Raw genomic sequence first — 18,093 nt, forward strand, 5'->3', positions numbered from 1 at the left:
TTGCATTTATGCTGAAAACTCATTAAAAAGGTGTTAACATCTTTTGGAATAATTACATTAATGTCTGATTTTCTATGTGCTCAATTGAAATCTAGAATGATCTCCGATACTGTATTTCTTCCTTTAAGAATTTTCCCTTTTGCAATCTATTTTAGGTGTTTGACTATGATTTTGGCCTTCAAGATGATTTCATGGGCTCAGCTTACCTGTATCTTGAGTCTCTGGAGCACCTGAGGTATCATGTCTTCATTATTACTGAAATTATATAAGAATTCAAGTTTTTGTGTCAAATGAATGCATTTTCAATTAGCATCAAAACAGTGTTCAAATGTATTAGTTAACCATCTAGAGGAGTTTTATGAAATGAATGGTGACAAGGTTATTTTTGCTAATGTTCTGTTGTTTTCTAAGAGTTTATATGACATCTAATTCTGTGGATGCAGCATAATACAATAAATGCATTGTAAAAGTATTGTAGTGACAAGCATACTTAAGTTGTCACCCATTATTATTTTACTACATGACTGAAAGTGTCCAAAAATTGGAATCAAATTTGGCCGGTCATAGGCGGCCATGTAAACAGATTTATCAAAAGTTCTATGCTTTTCTTCTAAAAGTTCTACTACTTTTAATGGTTGTCATAACAAGCCATGTTTTTGTCACAGACCTCTTGATGTTCGGTTGGACCTTCAAGATCCTCACTGCCCTGATCAGGACCTGGGCTCTCTGGAGCTGGCGGTCACTCTGTTCCCGAGAAGCACAGAGGACAGAGAGGCCCTCAGACAGGCGGTGAGACTCATTTGGCAGATTAATGTTGTTTTATACTTGTTAAAGTTGGGGAAGAGGAAATCTGCCAGCAAACTCTCAACATGCATCCAAAAAGACTTCATTCTGACACATTTACAAACCTCACATTTGTTTCACACTTTCCTCTTGAGACTGTAGAAACTATTTCTAGCTGTCAGGAAATAAAAAAAAGAGTTTTGATTTCAATTTTGAAACCTTCCAAAGATTATATAAACATTGTGCCAAAACATACAGATAACATTTTCTTTCTCTCAGTGAGACGTACAGACAATGTTCATCATTATTCTCTAATGTTGGAATGTAGCTTTAATAAATGCTTTAATGAAGAAGCGATCACGTATACGACAGGTTGAAGTAACCCCAGTGATCTCGGCTGTGTTGGTCAGCTAGAAGAATAGATATACAGTTGTGGTCAGAATTAATGGCACCCCTGGTAAATATGACAATATTGATATTGAATATGATCAAAAATGGCTGTAAAAAATAAATCTGCATTGTTAATCCTCTTGATCTTTCATTGAAAAAATTTGCAAAAATCGAACCTTTCATTGAAGTAAAAGAATTGAAAGTGGGGGGGAAATCACATTATGAAATAAATGTTTTTCTCCAAAACACGTTGGCCACAATTATTGGCACCGCTAGAATTTTTTAGTAAAATATCTCTGAAGTATATTCCCATTAATATTTCCCTTTTTTTTAGCACACCAGGGTGACTAGGAACATGACATTTTCTAGCTATGACTTCTTGTTTCACAGTTGTTAACACATGTTGGGTGCCTCTCTCAAAAACATAGAGAGAGTACAATACATATACTTCTATATCTCAGTAAATCTCAATGATATGAAGAAGTCATTTAAATCAATATGTAGAAGGATAAATATTGATTAATAACCTGATTATAAATCACTCAAAAGATACACATTGACGCAGCAGTGGATTTCAGAATCCATCCTTCAATGCAGTGTGTGATATAGCTTTTTGTGAATGTAAACGGTCTGCAAAGTTTTAAAGGTCAAAGTGCATGACAAATAAAGTTATTGTCTCCTAAAAGAAAGAATCAATTCTGAACTGACGATGTCGATGTCGAAGACGATGTTTTCTGCGCTGTGAAAGTTAATCTGCTTTACAAGGATGACGACTTGTGCTGGAATTGATTCAGTAAAACCGACGCCATCGTTACTGTTTGTATCACTGTGTATCAAGGGCTGAGGAAGATCTGAAGCTGAAATTCAGATATGGTAATGGCCGTTTCCTTTCCAACACACGCTGTAAGCCGTAGACCAATCACAACAGACTGGGCCATCTGACCAATCAGAGCAGAGTAGACCAATCACAACAGTCTGGGCTGTCTGACCAATCAGAACAGAGTAGACCAATCACAACAGACTGGGCTGTCTGACCAATCAGAACAGAGTAGACCAATCACAACAGACTGGGCTGTCTGACCAATCAGAACAGAGTAGACCAATCACAACAGTCTGGGCTGTCTGACCAATCAGAACAGAGTAGACCAATCACAACAGTCTGGGCTGTCTGACCAATCAGAACAGAGTAGACCAATCACAACAGACTGGGCTGTCTGACCAATCAGAGCAGAGTAGACCAATCACAACAGACTGGGCTGTCTGACCAATCAGAGCAGATTAGACCAATCACAACAGACTGGGCCATCTGACCAATCAGGGCAGAGTAGACCAATCACAACAGACTGGGCCATCTGACCAATCAGGGCAGAGTAGACCAATCACAACAGACTGGGCCATCTGACCAATCAGAGCAGAGTAGACCAATCACAACAGGCCGGGCCATCTGACCAATCAGAGCAGAGTAGACCAATCACAACAGACCGGGCCATCTGACCAATCAGAGCAGAGTAGGCTCTCGGAAAGGCTGAATCTAGAGAGATTGAATCTTCGAACAAATGGTTTTCAGACTCTCTGAGAAATGAGGTGATGTGCAATGTATATAATAAGAAAACTAAAGTGTTTTTTGACCTTGGATTCTTGTAAAAATTAGGAACCTTTAAAATAGCATAATAGGGGCATTTTAAACGGCCACACATATGACGTCCAAATCAGTCAATTCACGTAACGTGACTACTACTACGGGACATGCTTGATATTAAAAAGAGTTATTAAAATCGCATTAAGCTGCGAAACTTGTGCTGTTCCTCAAGCCTCGTTTATTCTCGCCGCATCTGCGAGTTTGCTTTGTTACAAGCAACAACATTTTCGATTTTGGTCATATCGCCTACCCCTAATTGTGTTAGATAATTATGATTACAATATTGACCAAAATAATCATGATTATGATTTTTTTGGCATAATCCAGCAGCCCTAACATCTAGTCGTCTTGTTTTAAGGAAACACGTATACTCTGTTTTACCATTCAAAGGTTTGGGGTTAGTACATTTTTTATGTATACTTTTATTCAGGAAGGATGCATTCAATTAATCAATAACAGTAATGACATTTATTATGTTACAAAAGATTTCTATTTCAAATAAATGCTGTTCTTTTGAACTTTCTATTTATTAAAGAATCCTGAAAAAAAAAAAACGTGGTTTCCACAAAATCATTAAGCAGCACAACTGTTTTCAACATTGCTAATAAATGTTTCTTGAGCAGGAAATCATCATATGTGACCCTGGATCACAAAACCAGTCACATGTCGTACAGGTTTATTTGTGGCAATAGCAAACAATACATTGTATGGGTCAAAATTATCGATTTTTCTTTTATGCCAAAAATCATTAGGATATTAAGTAAAGATCATGATCCATGAAGATATTTTGTACATTTCCAACCGTAAATATATAAAACATTTATTTTTGTGAGTGAATGCAGCACAATCGCCAACATAAATGCACAACTTTAAAGGTGATTTTCTCAATGTTTCGATTTTTTTGCACCTTTAGATTCCAGATTTTCAAATAGTTATATCTCGGCCAAATATTGTCCTATCCTAACAAACCATACAAACCAGCTTATTTATTCAGCTTTCATGTGATGTATAAATCTCAATTTCATAAAATTGCTCCATGTGACTGGTTTTGTGGTCCAGGGTCACATACTAGAATGATTTCTGAAGGATCATGTGACACTAAAGACTGGAGTAATGATGCTGAAAATTCAGTTTTACCGTCACAGGAATACATTTTTAGTTTAATACATATTCAAATGGAAACCTGTTATTTAAAATCGTAATAATATTGCACAATATTACAGTTTGTACTGTATTTTTGATCAAATAAATGCAGCCTTGGTGAGAATAAGAGACTTTCAAAAACATAAACAAATCTTACTGACCCCAACTTTTGAATGGTAGTCTATATACTTCCTACTATTTAAAACAAAAGTATGTGAAACAGTATGCATTATGTACATTTAAAATAATAGTGGACTAAATTCTACTAAGCTGCTTTTAATTCTTTGTGCATCATCCAGTCAATTATATTTGAATCCATTTTATCTAAAAAGACAAGCATTGTGGAATACAGTACCAAAAAACCGCATACTGTACACTGTCTGCATAATTATTCAAGTAGTATGGTATGCTAGTCCACAATGACTCTAATGTGCTCTTTGAGAGATACAGTACTATGTTGTGCTGTCTGCATAATGCATGAAATGACTTTAAATTAGACATTAGAAACCTTCTGTACTGGGCGAGCGGGTGGAGAACACGTCGAAATTCACATGGTGTTCCACCAACAGATGAGACAACAGACTGATGGGCGACATTGATCATCAGCTCAGAGCGCAAGAACAGAAGATGCGTCTTGATCGGATATACAGCATTAAATAGCGTGGTGTCAATCAAAGCCTCCATCCCGCTCTCCTGTTTATACAGTAACACATATGACCTGCTCTGTTGTTTCTGTAGACCATGCTACTGAGGAGAAGCTGGAAGGGATGCATTAAGGTAAAAAAGCAAGAGTGTTTGCCCCCAAATTCTCTGACTAGCTGCTGTATTAACCATCCCACGCGCTGTATCTGCTCTATTAGCAATGACGTTTTTGCAGAATTTATGTTCGAAGAGGATTTGGTTTGTCCTTAATATCAGCTACGGTTCAGAACTGCAGCAGTCTGGTCAGAGGATCCATTAGATACCGCAGTCATGCATCTCTCAGGGTGATGGGCCATGCCTTTTTGAAGACATTTGCATTTCATGCTTTGGTGACCCATTCATTCATGAGTCTGTGTGAAACCATTCCACACTCTTTGAGTATTTTCCCCATTGTGAACATTTTGTCTTAAAGGGATAGTTCACTAAAAAATGTAAATTCTGTCACCATGTACACTACCATTCAAAAGATTGGAATCGGTAAGGTTTCTTTAATGTTTTTGAAAGAAGTCTCTTATGCACACCAAGACTTAGTAATACTGTGAAATACTGACTATTTTCTATTTGAATATATTTTCAAATGTTATGTATTCCTGTAATGCAAAGCTGAATTTTGAGCAGCATTATGCTAGTCTTTAGTGTCACGTGATCCTTCAGAAATCATTCTAATATGCTGATTTGCTACTCAAGAAACTTTTATGATCAATGTTGAAAACAGTTGTGCAGCTTCATATTGTGGTGGAATTATGCATTTATTTGAAATATAATACTTTTGTAAATGTATTTACTGTCACTTTTGATCAGTTTAATGCATCCTTCCTGAATAAAAAATACTGAATTCTTTAAAAAAACAATCATACGGACCCTAAACTTTTGAACGGTAGTGTACTTGGCCTCATGATGCTCAAATTTTGGGGCTTTACAGCTGCGACCACCACACACTTTTGTTGTATGGACAAAAGTAGTTTCTATACATCTCATTTTGTACCCAACAGAAAAGGAAAATCATGTTTTGAGCAACATAAGGCTGAGTAGATGATGCCAGAATTGAATGTCCTGTGATGTGTGTGTGAACCGCAGCAACAGCAGCTGCAGCAGCAGAATCTTCGACTGTCGGACCTGCACAGAAAGACTCAGCTGTGGAAGGGCATTGTGAGCATCAAACTAATAGAGGGTCGCAACCTCATCCCTATGGACCAGAACGGCTTCAGTGACCCTTACGTCAAGTTCAAACTAGGCCCTCAGAAGTACAAGAGTAAGGTATGAACGACTGCAGCATTCCACGATTCAACTCCCAAAGAAGTTTTTTTTTTTCAGTCTCCTCCTCTGAAAGAACTTTTCTTTTCTGCTGATGTATCCAAGGAAAGGAAAAATTATATTAATCAATAATCCTAGCCTGCATTATTTACAGCAGAATACAATAGGAAATACATCACTCACTATTGAAGTTAAATGTGTTGTGAATGTCAGTCCATCTATCTATCTATCTATCTATCTATCTATCTATCTATCTATCTATCTATCTATCTATCTATCTATCTATCTATCTATCTATCTATCTATCTATCTATCTATCTGTCTATCTGTCTATCTATCTATCTGTCTATCTATCTATCTATCTATATGTCTATCCCTCTGTCTATCTATCTATCTATCTATCTATCTATCTATCTATCTATCTATCTATCTATCTATCTATCTGTCTATCTATCTATCTGTCTATCTGTCTATCTATCTATCTGTCTATCTATCTATATGTCTATCCCTCTGTCTATCTATCTATCTATCTATCTGTCTATCTGTCTATCCCTCTGTCTATCTATCTGTCTATCCCTCTGTCTATCTATCTATCTATCTATCTATCTATCTATCTATCTATCTATCTATCTATCTATCCCTCTATCTATCTATCTATCTGTCTATCTGTCTATCTATCTATCTATCTGTCTATCTATCTATCTATCTATATGTCTATCTATCTATCTATCTATCTATCTATCTATCTGTCTATCTGTCTATCCCTCTGTCTGTCTGTCTATCTATCTATCTATCTATCTATCTATCTATCTATCTATCTATCTATCTATCTATCTATCTATCTATCTATCTATCTATCTATCTATCCCTCTGTCTATCCATCTATCTATCTATCTATCTATCTATCTATCTATCTATCTATCTATCTATCTATCGATCTATCCCTCTGTCTGTCTGTCTGTCTGTCTGTCTATCTGTCTATCTGTCTATCTGTCTGTCTATCTATCTATCTATCTATCTCACATCTGCCCATCATCATGACAAACTGAATGTCACATGAAGAACACTTCACCATACGTATCAGCAGACCGAGAACCAGTAAAAGAATATAATTTTTCAGTAACTTATTTTTATCTTCTGTGCAAACAGACAATTCCCAAGACCCTCAACCCTCAGTGGATGGAGCAGTTTGACTTGAATCTGTTTGACGAGGAGGGAGGCGTTCTGGAGATCTCAGCTTGGGACAAAGACATTGGAATGAGAGATGACTTCATCGGCCAGTGAGTCCGATTTCAAATGCTGATATTTACTTTTCTTCATGTTATCACTATAGCCGCGTTTCCATTTACCCTTCAAATTGCTCTAATTGAAAATACGCCCAATGGAAACACGTAATTTTCGCAAAAACTCCCATTTATCGCAAAAAAGTTTTTCCGCTCGCATGAGGTGGTTTTTCAGGCAATTCGAAAAAGAAATATTTTGCAAAACTGCAATGGAAACAGTTTTTGCGCATTTACAAGTCACCTGACGTAGATGACGCGGTGTGTTTGGACAGAATACGAGACAGAGTTCTTTATTAAATTCATATGAGACAAAAGAATTACAGGAATAATGGATTCTAAACCTCAAATAAATGCCACAATCAAGACCTCGCAGCAGATATGAGGGAGAAACACCCAGAAACACCTCATATGTGCCGCTCACAAGTATAATAAGGGTCGTTCCTTACCATTAATGCTTGGAAAACACACATACATCTCCTTCAATTAATAATAATGGCTAGTGCAGTGGCTGGGATATACATAATCCTACCAACGTCCGTTGGTTTTTGGAATGATTTTACTTATCGCAAGAGGAAAAAATGTAGTTTTAGTCGCATAACATCGGTTATTGGAAACGCTGTCATTTCGCAATAGTTTTTTGTTGACATTTAGAAAAAAATCGCAAAAGTTTTGCGCAAATCTGTAATGGAAACGCGCCTTATGTCTGTAACTTGGGAATCAAACCCATGATTATGCCGTTGCCAGCAGTCTCTAACATTTGACCTATAAGAAGTTAATGTGTTGAGGATGGTGTTTAATCATTTTAGATGTCAGCTGGACCTGTCAAAGTTGAGCCGAGAGAAGACACATAAGCTGGAACTTGAGCTGGAGGAGGATAAAGGGACACTGGTCCTGCTGGTGACTCTCACCGCCACAGTCGCCGTCTCAATCTCTGACCTGTCCGTCAACCTACTAGACAACCCACACGAACGGCAGCAGATCCTTAAGAGATATGTAAGTGTGACGTCTAAATTTCTGACATCCACATCAGGGTCTCTGACACTGCATAGCAAGTGTTGCTGATTACTGTTTCCTCTGAGAGAGACTAAAGTTGTCCCCAGAAACTGGTAATATCCACCCTGTAGTACACGTCTGTGACCAGAAGGGGGAGTAAGATGACCACAGTCCAGTGCACTACTGGATTAACGTGTTCTCGTTCACAACTGGACGACGGTGGAGTACCTCAGATGAAACAAAGACGGAGAGAGAGACATCTCGCTCCTCTCAGAGTTGTCTGTCCTCTCTATTCACGCTTTGTCTTTGTCCTGCCACTGTCCCCTGGAGGGCCGGTCAGTGAACGGCTTACAGAAACTCACCACCAATGCAGACTGACCTTCTTTCATAACAGCTGCATAATGAAGATGTATTCGTGAGAGCCACCAGATAATCTGGCGTGGCGGCTCGATGGTTTTGTCTCAATGTCCACGGCCGAGCGGCTTTGACGTGGACACAAAACTGCTCGCGGACTCTGACAGGGGATTAGAGAAAGTTAGGGCCAAAATAGAGCTGTCAGAAACATATGGATGTATTACTGCTCGCTGTGAATGTAGTCCTGGGCCTCTCTGATGTGCTTTTGTTCTTTTTTTTTTCCAGAGTTCTCTGAGGTCTTTCTTTAAACTGAAGGATATAGGACTCGTGCAGGTAAAGATCCTGCGGGCCGAGGGGCTGATGGCTGCTGATGTCACAGGTAAAATCACATGTCACTTCCTGTATTCACTTGTGCCCAGTGGAACAATAACCAACATTCCTACTGTAAACTGGATGGCCCATAAGACTCTTTCCCAAGCATTTTTCTTAAAGGGTTAGTTCACCCAAAAATGAAAATGCTGTCAGTAATTACTCACCCTCATGTTGTTCCAACCCCGTAAGACCTTCGTTCATCTTCGGAACACAAATTAAGATATTTTTGATTAAATCTGAGAGCTGTCTCACTCCTCCATAGGCTTCTAAGGGACTGAAACTTGCTGGCCCAGAAAATGTATTAAAGACATCGTTAATATAGTCCAAGTGACTCCAGTGGCTCAATCTTAAGTTTATAAAGCGACGAGAATACTTTTTGTGCGCAAAAACAAACAAAAATAACGACTTTATTCCACTTTTCATTTCCTTCTCTCTGGGCCTCGAGTCTTTTCACGTAGTGTTTAAGCGTAGCGCGTCTGTGTTGCACGTCACCACGTAGGCTCACTATTGGCCGACGCTGGTCATGTGTGATACGTGGTGACGTGCAACACAGACGCGCTACGCTTAAACACTACATGAAAAGACTCGAGGCCCAGAGAGAACTTCTGATCGAGCCACTGGAGTCACTTGGACTATATTAACGATCTCTTTAATACATTTTCTGGGCCAGCAAGTTTCAGTCCCTTAGAAGCCTATGGAGGAGTGATCAGCTCTCAGATTTAATCAAAAATATCTTAATTTGTGTTCTGAAGATGAACGAATGTCTTACGGAGTTGGAACAACATGAGGGTGAGTAATTACTGACAGCATTTTCATTTTTGGGTGAACTATCCCTTTAATGTTTTAGTGAGGTCAACAACTCAGTCTCTCTCTTCAGGAGGTGGAAAGATGACTGTCTGAAAGAGAGGAGTCTTTTAATTTCATTTTTTTCTCACTCTTGAGTTTATCTAGTTCTTTAGGTTTGCTGTTCTCTCAGGAGCTCAGGAGCGGCCCACACCTCATGGGCTCTGATTTCACGGTTCTTCTAATACCACACCATGGTGGACAAAGGCTTTTAAAAAGCTTTTACACACACACACACACACACACACAGTCTGTTTTCAGTGCCACATTTTTTCAGATTACTGTTTTCTATTCGTAATATATTTAAAAATGTAATTTATTCCTGTGATGAAAGCTGAATTTTCAGCATCATTACTCCAGTCTTCAGTGTCACATGATCCTTCAGAAATCTTTCTAATATGCTGATTTGCTGCTCAAGAAACATTTCTGATTATTATCAATGTTGAAAACAGCTTAATATTTCAGTTTTTTCTTCTTCAGGATTAATGGTAATAGTAATCTATTTCAAATAAAACATTAGAAATGTCTTTACTATCACTTTTGACTTTAAGGACCCAAAGCTTTTGAATGCTAGTGTTTATTAAAATACTGTGGAGAAAGAGAGGGAATGGTTTTGTAACATTGTTGGCCGGGCTCAAACTTTGGCACAAGACACGGCATTGATGCCCTATACCAATTTCAAGCTGTTTTAAATAAATGCATCATTAATTATAATATCAAGTAAAAATACTTAACTAGAAATGTATTATAGCTACAGAGTTCAATATTTAATTTAATGCATATCATATTCATATCTCAGTTGGGAATTTTAAACTAAAACCTTTTGAATGCAACATTGTGTTTCAGGAAAGAGCGACCCGTTCTGCATTGCCGAGTTGTGTAACGACCGTCTGCAGACACACACGGTCTACAAGACACTGAACCCCGAGTGGAATAAAGTCTTCACCTTGTGAGTTCATTACGCATCTGCTTCCAACAGAGGACGAATTAAAATATTCACAGCTGATGAAGTTGTTCTGACACCTGGAGTCAAACATGCAGAGTGGATTGCATTTGCAAAACCAACAGTCAGCTGCAACTTGCCTTGATTGTGTAATATACAATATTACATGAAAATGCAGTATAATAGGTTCATATAATAATACATGAAAATGTATCCCATTTACTTTATCATGAGGGGAAAAAATGGCTACATTGTCTTTTATCAAAATGCAATGACTTTCAAAAAGCTTGCATAACCACGGGTATCAAAAAAATGTATGGTTACACTTTATTTCAATGGTCCACTTTAGATACTCTACTATCTATAAGTAACTTTGCAACTACATGTCAACTAACTCTCATTAGAGCATTAGTAGACTATTAGGGTTAGTTAAATTAATACTTAGTAGAAGTTTACGTGTTGTTGCAAAGATACTTAGTCAGTAGAATGTCTAAAGTGGACCATAGAAATAAAGTGTTACCAAATGTTTACATTTTCTGCAGAAAATATGAATGGTGCAATAGACAACATCATGATTCTAAGATGCTATGCTTGGTTGTTTTCTTACCGGCCCAGTGAGTCAAAGGATGTTAGTGCCTGGTCTTTATGATATTTTGCCCCATAGATATGACTTGGTTTTAGTGATTTAATGAGAGTATCACCAATTATCTCTCACCATGATAAACATATTTGTTCGGTATCGTAAATTAATTCTTCTAGTTCATCTATCAATCAAACTTTAAATTATATTAAAGCACACATAAATAAAAATGCTGGAACGGAGGAATCAATACAATGCCTTAAGTCCAATACAAAAAGTCTGTATACTGAGATAAGATTGATTATTTAAAGCAAGTCTACGTTTTTTTTATTGACCATTTTATTGACCGCCTTTTAAAAACCAGTTTAAATTTGATCACTTAATATAAGTTATAGCACACCTTTATTTTTAAACAGCCTCATGATGTAAGATATTCATCATCCAATCAAATCCTTAAGTCAAGTACCTCCCTGAATAATTACAAACACTTTCCCTCAGAAATACATCAAATTATGCCATTTGAATGCGTTGATGTGTTTCATGTTGACTTTAGTATATTTATAAATGCAATAAATCAAGCAATATTATAGTCAATATTAACTCTTTCCCCGCCAGTGTTTTTTATTTTTTTAATGTTTCCAGCCAGCATTTTTGATCATTTTCACAAAATGATCAAAACAAACTTTTAAACTGCTTTAATAAAAAAACATTTTATTCTAGGTTCATGCAGGAATGTGTTAAAGGGAAAGCCAAAAAATGAAAACTCTGTCATTAGTTACTCGCCCTCATGTCATTCTAAAACTGTAAGACTTTCGTTCGTCTTCGGTACACAAATGAAGATCTTTTTGATGAAATCTGAGAGATTTCGGTAAGAATTTACAATTAGTTAACATTAGTTAATGCATTAACTAACATGAACTAACCATGAGCAATACATTTGTTACTGTATTTGTTCATCTTTGTTAATGTTAGTTAATAAAAATAAAGCTGCTCATTGTTTGTCTTCACAGTGCATTAACTAATGTTAACAAGATTTTAATCAAATATTAGTAAATGTTGAAATTAACATGAACAAAGATTAATAAATGCTGTATTTCATTATTAGTTCATGTTAACTAATGTAGTTTACTAATGTTAACTAATGAACCTTATTGTAAAGTGTTACTGAGATTTCTGTCCCATCCATTGACAGCTACGCAACTGACACTTTCAAAAAGTGAAACGTTAAACCAATCCATATGAATTGACTGGGTTAGTCCAAATTTTCCGAAGAGACTCGATCGCTTTATATGATGAACATATTGAATTTAGGCTTTTATTCACATATAAACATTCATCAACTCACACATCAGTTGTGGTAAACAGAAGTATGTTTGCTTGACGTGCGAGAACCAATGAGGTTCGTTCTTGTGTTACGCAGCACGAAATTCAATCTGTTCGTCATATAAAGCAATCGAGTCTCAATTCATATGGATTAGTTTAACGATCTCTTTATGAACTTTTTGAAGCGTCAAAGTGGTAGTTGCGTAGCCGTCAACGGAGAGACAGAAAGCTCTCACGAACGAAAGGGTGAGTAATAATTAATGACAGAATTTTAATTTTGTGGTGAATAGAAATATTTCTAGGTATTTTGTTTGGTGTTTGATAACAAAAAGCTCTCTCTTTTTAACCCCGCAGCAATGTGAAAGACATCCACTCGGTGCTGGAGATCACGGTGTACGACGAGGACAGAGATCGCAGTGCAGATTTCCTGGGCAAAGTGGCCATCCCTTTATTAAACGTAAGTTCGCCCCATTCAAGCTTCTCCAAATTCTTAGATCCACGTGTGTTTTTAAAGGCGCTTTTATAGTCGCGTTTGAAACAAATAGCCTCGGCGGAAGGCGAGATTGATGGTGGCGCGTCTTTAAAAGCGCACACAGCTGGGCCTCCCGGTGCCTGGGTAATGTCTCGATGACAGAGGGATGCTGGTAATGAGCAGGTACTTGTCAGAGTTGGAAACGCTGGAAGGAGGAGGTGGGGGGGAGGGAATGTGCGGCTGGCTGTTTGATGCTGCCGCTGGGAGATCAGGGGTCAGTCGAGGAGGGGGGTCCGCTGGGGCTCTGCCAGACAGCAGGCTGTCACGTCTTCTTCACACAGATCCGCAACAGCGAACAGAAGGCCTACGTCTTAAAAAACAAGGAGCTGACAGGGCCAACAAAAGGGGTCATCTTTCTCGAAGCAGACGTCATCTTCAACGCCGTAAGTGTGCGCTGGATGTTGTGTCTTTTGTTTCTTTTTTCACACTGTCGAATATGCAATAATTATTGATGCATAGAGAACTCCGGCACTAATTAAAACAAATCATACGTGCTTCGTTTCGCTTCAAGGTGAAAGCCAGTTTGCGGACGTTCGTTCCACCAGAACAGAAGTACATCGAAGAGGAGGCCAAAGTCTCCAAACAGGTAATATGACAACAATATAACTATTCTTTAAAAAGGAATAGTTCACAAATGATGGCACCTCTGTCATTATTTACTCCCCTTTGTGTCGTTCCAAACCCACATTATGGAATGGAATTCTGTAAAAGACAAAGGGATCATTTTGGAAGAATCACTAAATGGATTTTTCGATACAAAGACACTTTAAAGAAAAGGACAAGAAACCCCAAAAAGTAGTTCAGATGACTCGTGTGATGCATTAAAAATGACGACACCAAAATGGCATTTTTGAATTGTGTATAAGAATGTGGGCTAGTCGCAAGCTTCGTTGTAGGGTTTATCAGTTATTAAACGGGATTATTAATTTACATTATGATTCTCACTATACATATATATTCTATTTTCAATTTAGTTAAAGCTTTAATAATTTTATCATTTTTATTATTTATTATATTTATAATTTGGTTATTTATTATAGTTTTTATTCATTTTTTATTTCAGTTTTAGTTTTTTTTAGGACATCAAGTAAAACTATGAAAATGAGAAATGTTTCCATTGCAATTAGCTGAAATGAAGTTTAATATTTTTTATATTTAATTGAATTTCAATTATCATTTATTTTATATAAAGTAATACAAATGTTTTATATTTTATTTTAGTTAACTATAATAAACCTGCTTTGGAAGACTTATATTGCAAAAGTCATATGGACCACTTTTATGGTGCTTTAGTGATCTCTTTCTTTGTTTGTTCGTGTGTGTGTGTGTGTGTGTGTGTGTGTGTGTGTGTGTGTGTGTGTGTGTGTGTGCCTACTTAACTATATTTTGGGGACAAATTTGTACCCAGAAGTGACCAAAACCTGGCAAAATCTCCAAAAACCTCCCTTTAGGACGTCGTTTGCAAAACTGGTATAAAAATAAAGTAATTAAAGTTATTTTAAAACTGTAAAAATGCAGAAAGTTTTGTGTGATGGGCAGGGTTAGTGTAAGGGGATAGAAGATACAGTACAGTATAAAAACCATCACATCTATGGAATGTGTGTGTGTGTGTGTGTGTTAGAAATCTCTACATTTGTCTTCCATAGATAAAATAAGAGCATACGGGTATGAATCAGGGGGCGAGTAAATAATAAAACAGAATTTTTAGGTGAACTGTCCCTTTAATCCGATGGCTGCAATCAAATCAAAATCACCCCAACGAGGGCCGGCGGTCCCATGCCCGCCACACAATAGGCCGACGTGTTTGGGACAGGGGGCACAAGTGCTGAATCGCAGCGTTTTCCCCCTTGCCCTGCCGCTCTAGGTGTTGAATAGAAATGTCAAGCCGGCCCTCATGAGAGGAGAGGGGCCACCCCAGAGGGCCCGGCTGCGGCTCTACGGCTGGGCCTGCTCATTGTCCTCTCTCTCAATGTGCCTGCGTGACAAAAGCGCTGAATTGGAGGGGCTGGGCTGAATCAGACGCTGTCACAAAGCTGCGCATTGAGCAGAACAGACCGATTCTTCAGTCCTTTATGCCCGTCTCAGTGAAGAGTTCAACCGTGGATTCAACCCGTATATCTAACCCCAGCTGTCAGTCACACCATCACTTATGGAGATGATTACATTTGCCTCGTTTTTTTTGATATGCTCAAGTTTTACGCACCTTTTGGGGTGGTTTGTGTAAATCATGCTTACCAGAACATAGTTGTTTGATTTTCTTTAGTTCGGCCTTTGATGGAAGAGATAATAATATTTATCTTTGATTTTCATTAATATTCTTTTATCTTTAATATAATAAAAAAAGATTAATAAAGTAACTAAAAACTATTTTAGTCTGTAAAACGTTTGCTGTATGTAATATTTTGTATTTATTTAGTAATATATTAAGCTGTTTTCAACATTCATAATAATCAGAAATGTTTCTTGAGCAGCAAATCATCATATTAGAATTATTTATAAGGATCATGTGACACTGACGACTGGAGGAATGATGCTGAAAATTCAGCTTTGATCACAGGAATAAATTAAATTTGAAAATATATTCAAATAGAAAACAATTATTTTAAATTGTAAGAATGTTTCACAATATTAGAGTTTTACTGTATTTTTGATCAAATAAATGCAGCTTAAGAGACTTGCCAACCCCTAACTTTTGTGGGGTAGTGTATTGTTTTAATGTTTTGGTTGGAATACAAAATATAATACAATTATTATGATTCTGAAAATATAGGTAAATTATATCAAATATTTCCATGGCATTCAGGAGTATCCTCAAAGCTTAAAACAATTGTGAAAATGTACTTATAAAATATATTTTATGATTATATGAAGGAACATGAATATTCTTTTAGTTTCAATGTCATAAAATTCTATATATACAGAATATATTATATATATCATATTTTATATATATCTATATGATTATATTTGGGTAATATATTGGAAATAATATTTCCAATTCCTTGATATATTTAGGAGTATTGCCATATAATGATCATTATTGTTTGAAGAGGGTGTGTTGTGGTTTATATCTAACAGTGTGTGTTTTGCTTGATTTTCTCTCTCATATTCCCTCATGTCAGCTGCTGCAGCAGAATTTTAACCGAGTGAAGCGCTGCATCTTCTTCCTCATTAATGTGGGCTCCTACATCAACAGCTGTTTTCAATGGGAGTCGCCCCGCAGGAGTTTATGTGCTTTCTTGGTAGGTGGCAAAACTCTACTTCTAAAAACACACAAACAAACAGCCAACCACAGACTTACACCATATTGATATGACACATTCTACTCAAAGAAACTCAAACTCACTTTAGATAGATAGATAGATAGATAGATAGATAGATAGATAGATAGATAGATAGATAGTAGTGTGAGGGTGTTTGGTGACTCTTGTGTGTTGAAGAGCTGTGATGTGTGAAGTGTGCTCATAGCTTAGCACTGAAGAACCCTTCAGCTAAATCGAGTAGATGTGATCTCTTAGACGACGTCCCGCTGTGACCTCGTGCCCGACCTCACCCCGCACCCCCGCCTGCCCGTCTCTGAACACCTCAAGAGCCCTTCACACGGTTCCCTCACATTCACACACTCCCTCCTGAACCTGGAGGAGGCGCTGTAGACTCTCAGTCTCTCCAACAATAGATTCACATTGCTATTTTCATCTGTACCTGTTCTTGAAAATTAGCCGACCGAGATTTGACCTTCCACTTTAAAAAGTGAAGTTTAGATCTGGTTTACAGCTACGACTTGATGCCTAAAGGGATAGTTCAGCCAAAAATGAAAATTCTGTCATCATTTATTCACCCTCATGTTGTTTTAAACCTGTATGAGTTTCTTTCTTCTGTTGAACACAAAAGATATTTTGAAGAATGTTGGTAGCCAAACTGTTGATGGACCCCATTGACTTTCATAGTATTAAAAAAAAAAATACTATGGAAGTCAATAAACTGTCTGGTTACCAACATTCTTCAAAATATTTAATAACAAAATATTTAAAACAAAAAATAACTTTTGAGTTCAGCAGAATAAAGAAACTCATACAGGTTTGAAACAACATGTGGGTGAGTAAATTAATTTTCATTTTTGGGTGAACTATCCCTTTAAAGGACAGTTATACAATACTATATATTTTTCAATACTATATACAGTTAGTATATATATATATATATATATATATATATATATATATATATATATATATTATATATATAAGTACAATAAGTACAAGTACAATATTGTGAAATATTATTATAATTTAAAATAACTGTTTTCTATTTTAAAGTATTTTAAAATGTATTCCTGTGATGGAATTATTCCTCAATTCTTTGATGAATAGAAAGTTCAGAACAGCTTTTTTTTAATAGAAATATTTTGTCAAAAAGGATTTTACTGTTCACTTTTGATCAATTCAATGCATGAATAAAAGTATTATATTCTTTGACAAAAAAAAAAAAAATGGCTTGGCAATCATAAACTTACACATTAGGAATAACAACTATATTAGTATACTACTATGTAACTATATTATTATATTATATAATGAATAATAATAATACCTATATTGAGCTGTCTCATGGTTTATTGCTTTATTAACTTATATGTAAGTGTATTAATGTTATTAAAAATTAGATGATCTCTTAAATGTAGGAAGTTATATATTGTTATGAAGTTATCATTTGGACATTTACTTGGTGGAAAATGGAATTGCAAAACTTCTGTTAGTCCGTAAAATAATTCTCTTAAATGTCGCATTGTCCTGATTGTTTAGATCTTTGTGGTGGTGGTTTGGAATTTCGAGATCTACATGGTCCCGTTGTCCTTGCTTCTGCTCCTGACCTGGAATTACTTCCGGCTGACCTCCGGGATGGAGCCGCGCGAGGGAAGTGTGGTGAGTGTTTTTATGAGTCTAATGATTGCTAAATTTG

At 36.7% G+C, this 18,093-nt stretch overlaps 1 protein-coding gene across 2 annotated transcripts in view; it reads left to right on the top strand.

Moving 5' to 3' along the window:
- Positions 1-18,093, top strand: part of mctp1b (multiple C2 domains, transmembrane 1b) — a 35,110-nt gene that overhangs the window by 9,909 nt on the left and 7,108 nt on the right. For both annotated transcript variants that reach the window (XR_013819997.1, XM_079860922.1), the window contains exons 4-15: positions 156-235; positions 666-789; positions 5,735-5,914; positions 7,061-7,191; positions 8,001-8,187; positions 8,827-8,920; positions 10,603-10,705; positions 12,957-13,059; positions 13,416-13,517; positions 13,646-13,720; positions 16,257-16,376; positions 17,937-18,056. Coding sequence is in view for 1 of the 2 variants with exons in the window: in XM_079860922.1 (XP_079717048.1) it covers positions 156-235; positions 666-789; positions 5,735-5,914; positions 7,061-7,191; positions 8,001-8,187; positions 8,827-8,920; positions 10,603-10,705; positions 12,957-13,059; positions 13,416-13,517; positions 13,646-13,720; positions 16,257-16,376; positions 17,937-18,056 (1,419 nt within the window). In the remaining variant the exon portion in view is untranslated. The remainder of the gene's footprint in view (positions 1-155; positions 236-665; positions 790-5,734; positions 5,915-7,060; positions 7,192-8,000; positions 8,188-8,826; positions 8,921-10,602; positions 10,706-12,956; positions 13,060-13,415; positions 13,518-13,645; positions 13,721-16,256; positions 16,377-17,936; positions 18,057-18,093) is intronic.

The sequence above is a fragment of the Squalius cephalus genome (genome assembly GCF_949319135.1).
Source record: "Squalius cephalus genome assembly, chromosome: 24".
Lineage (NCBI taxonomy): Eukaryota > Metazoa > Chordata > Actinopteri > Cypriniformes > Leuciscidae > Squalius > Squalius cephalus.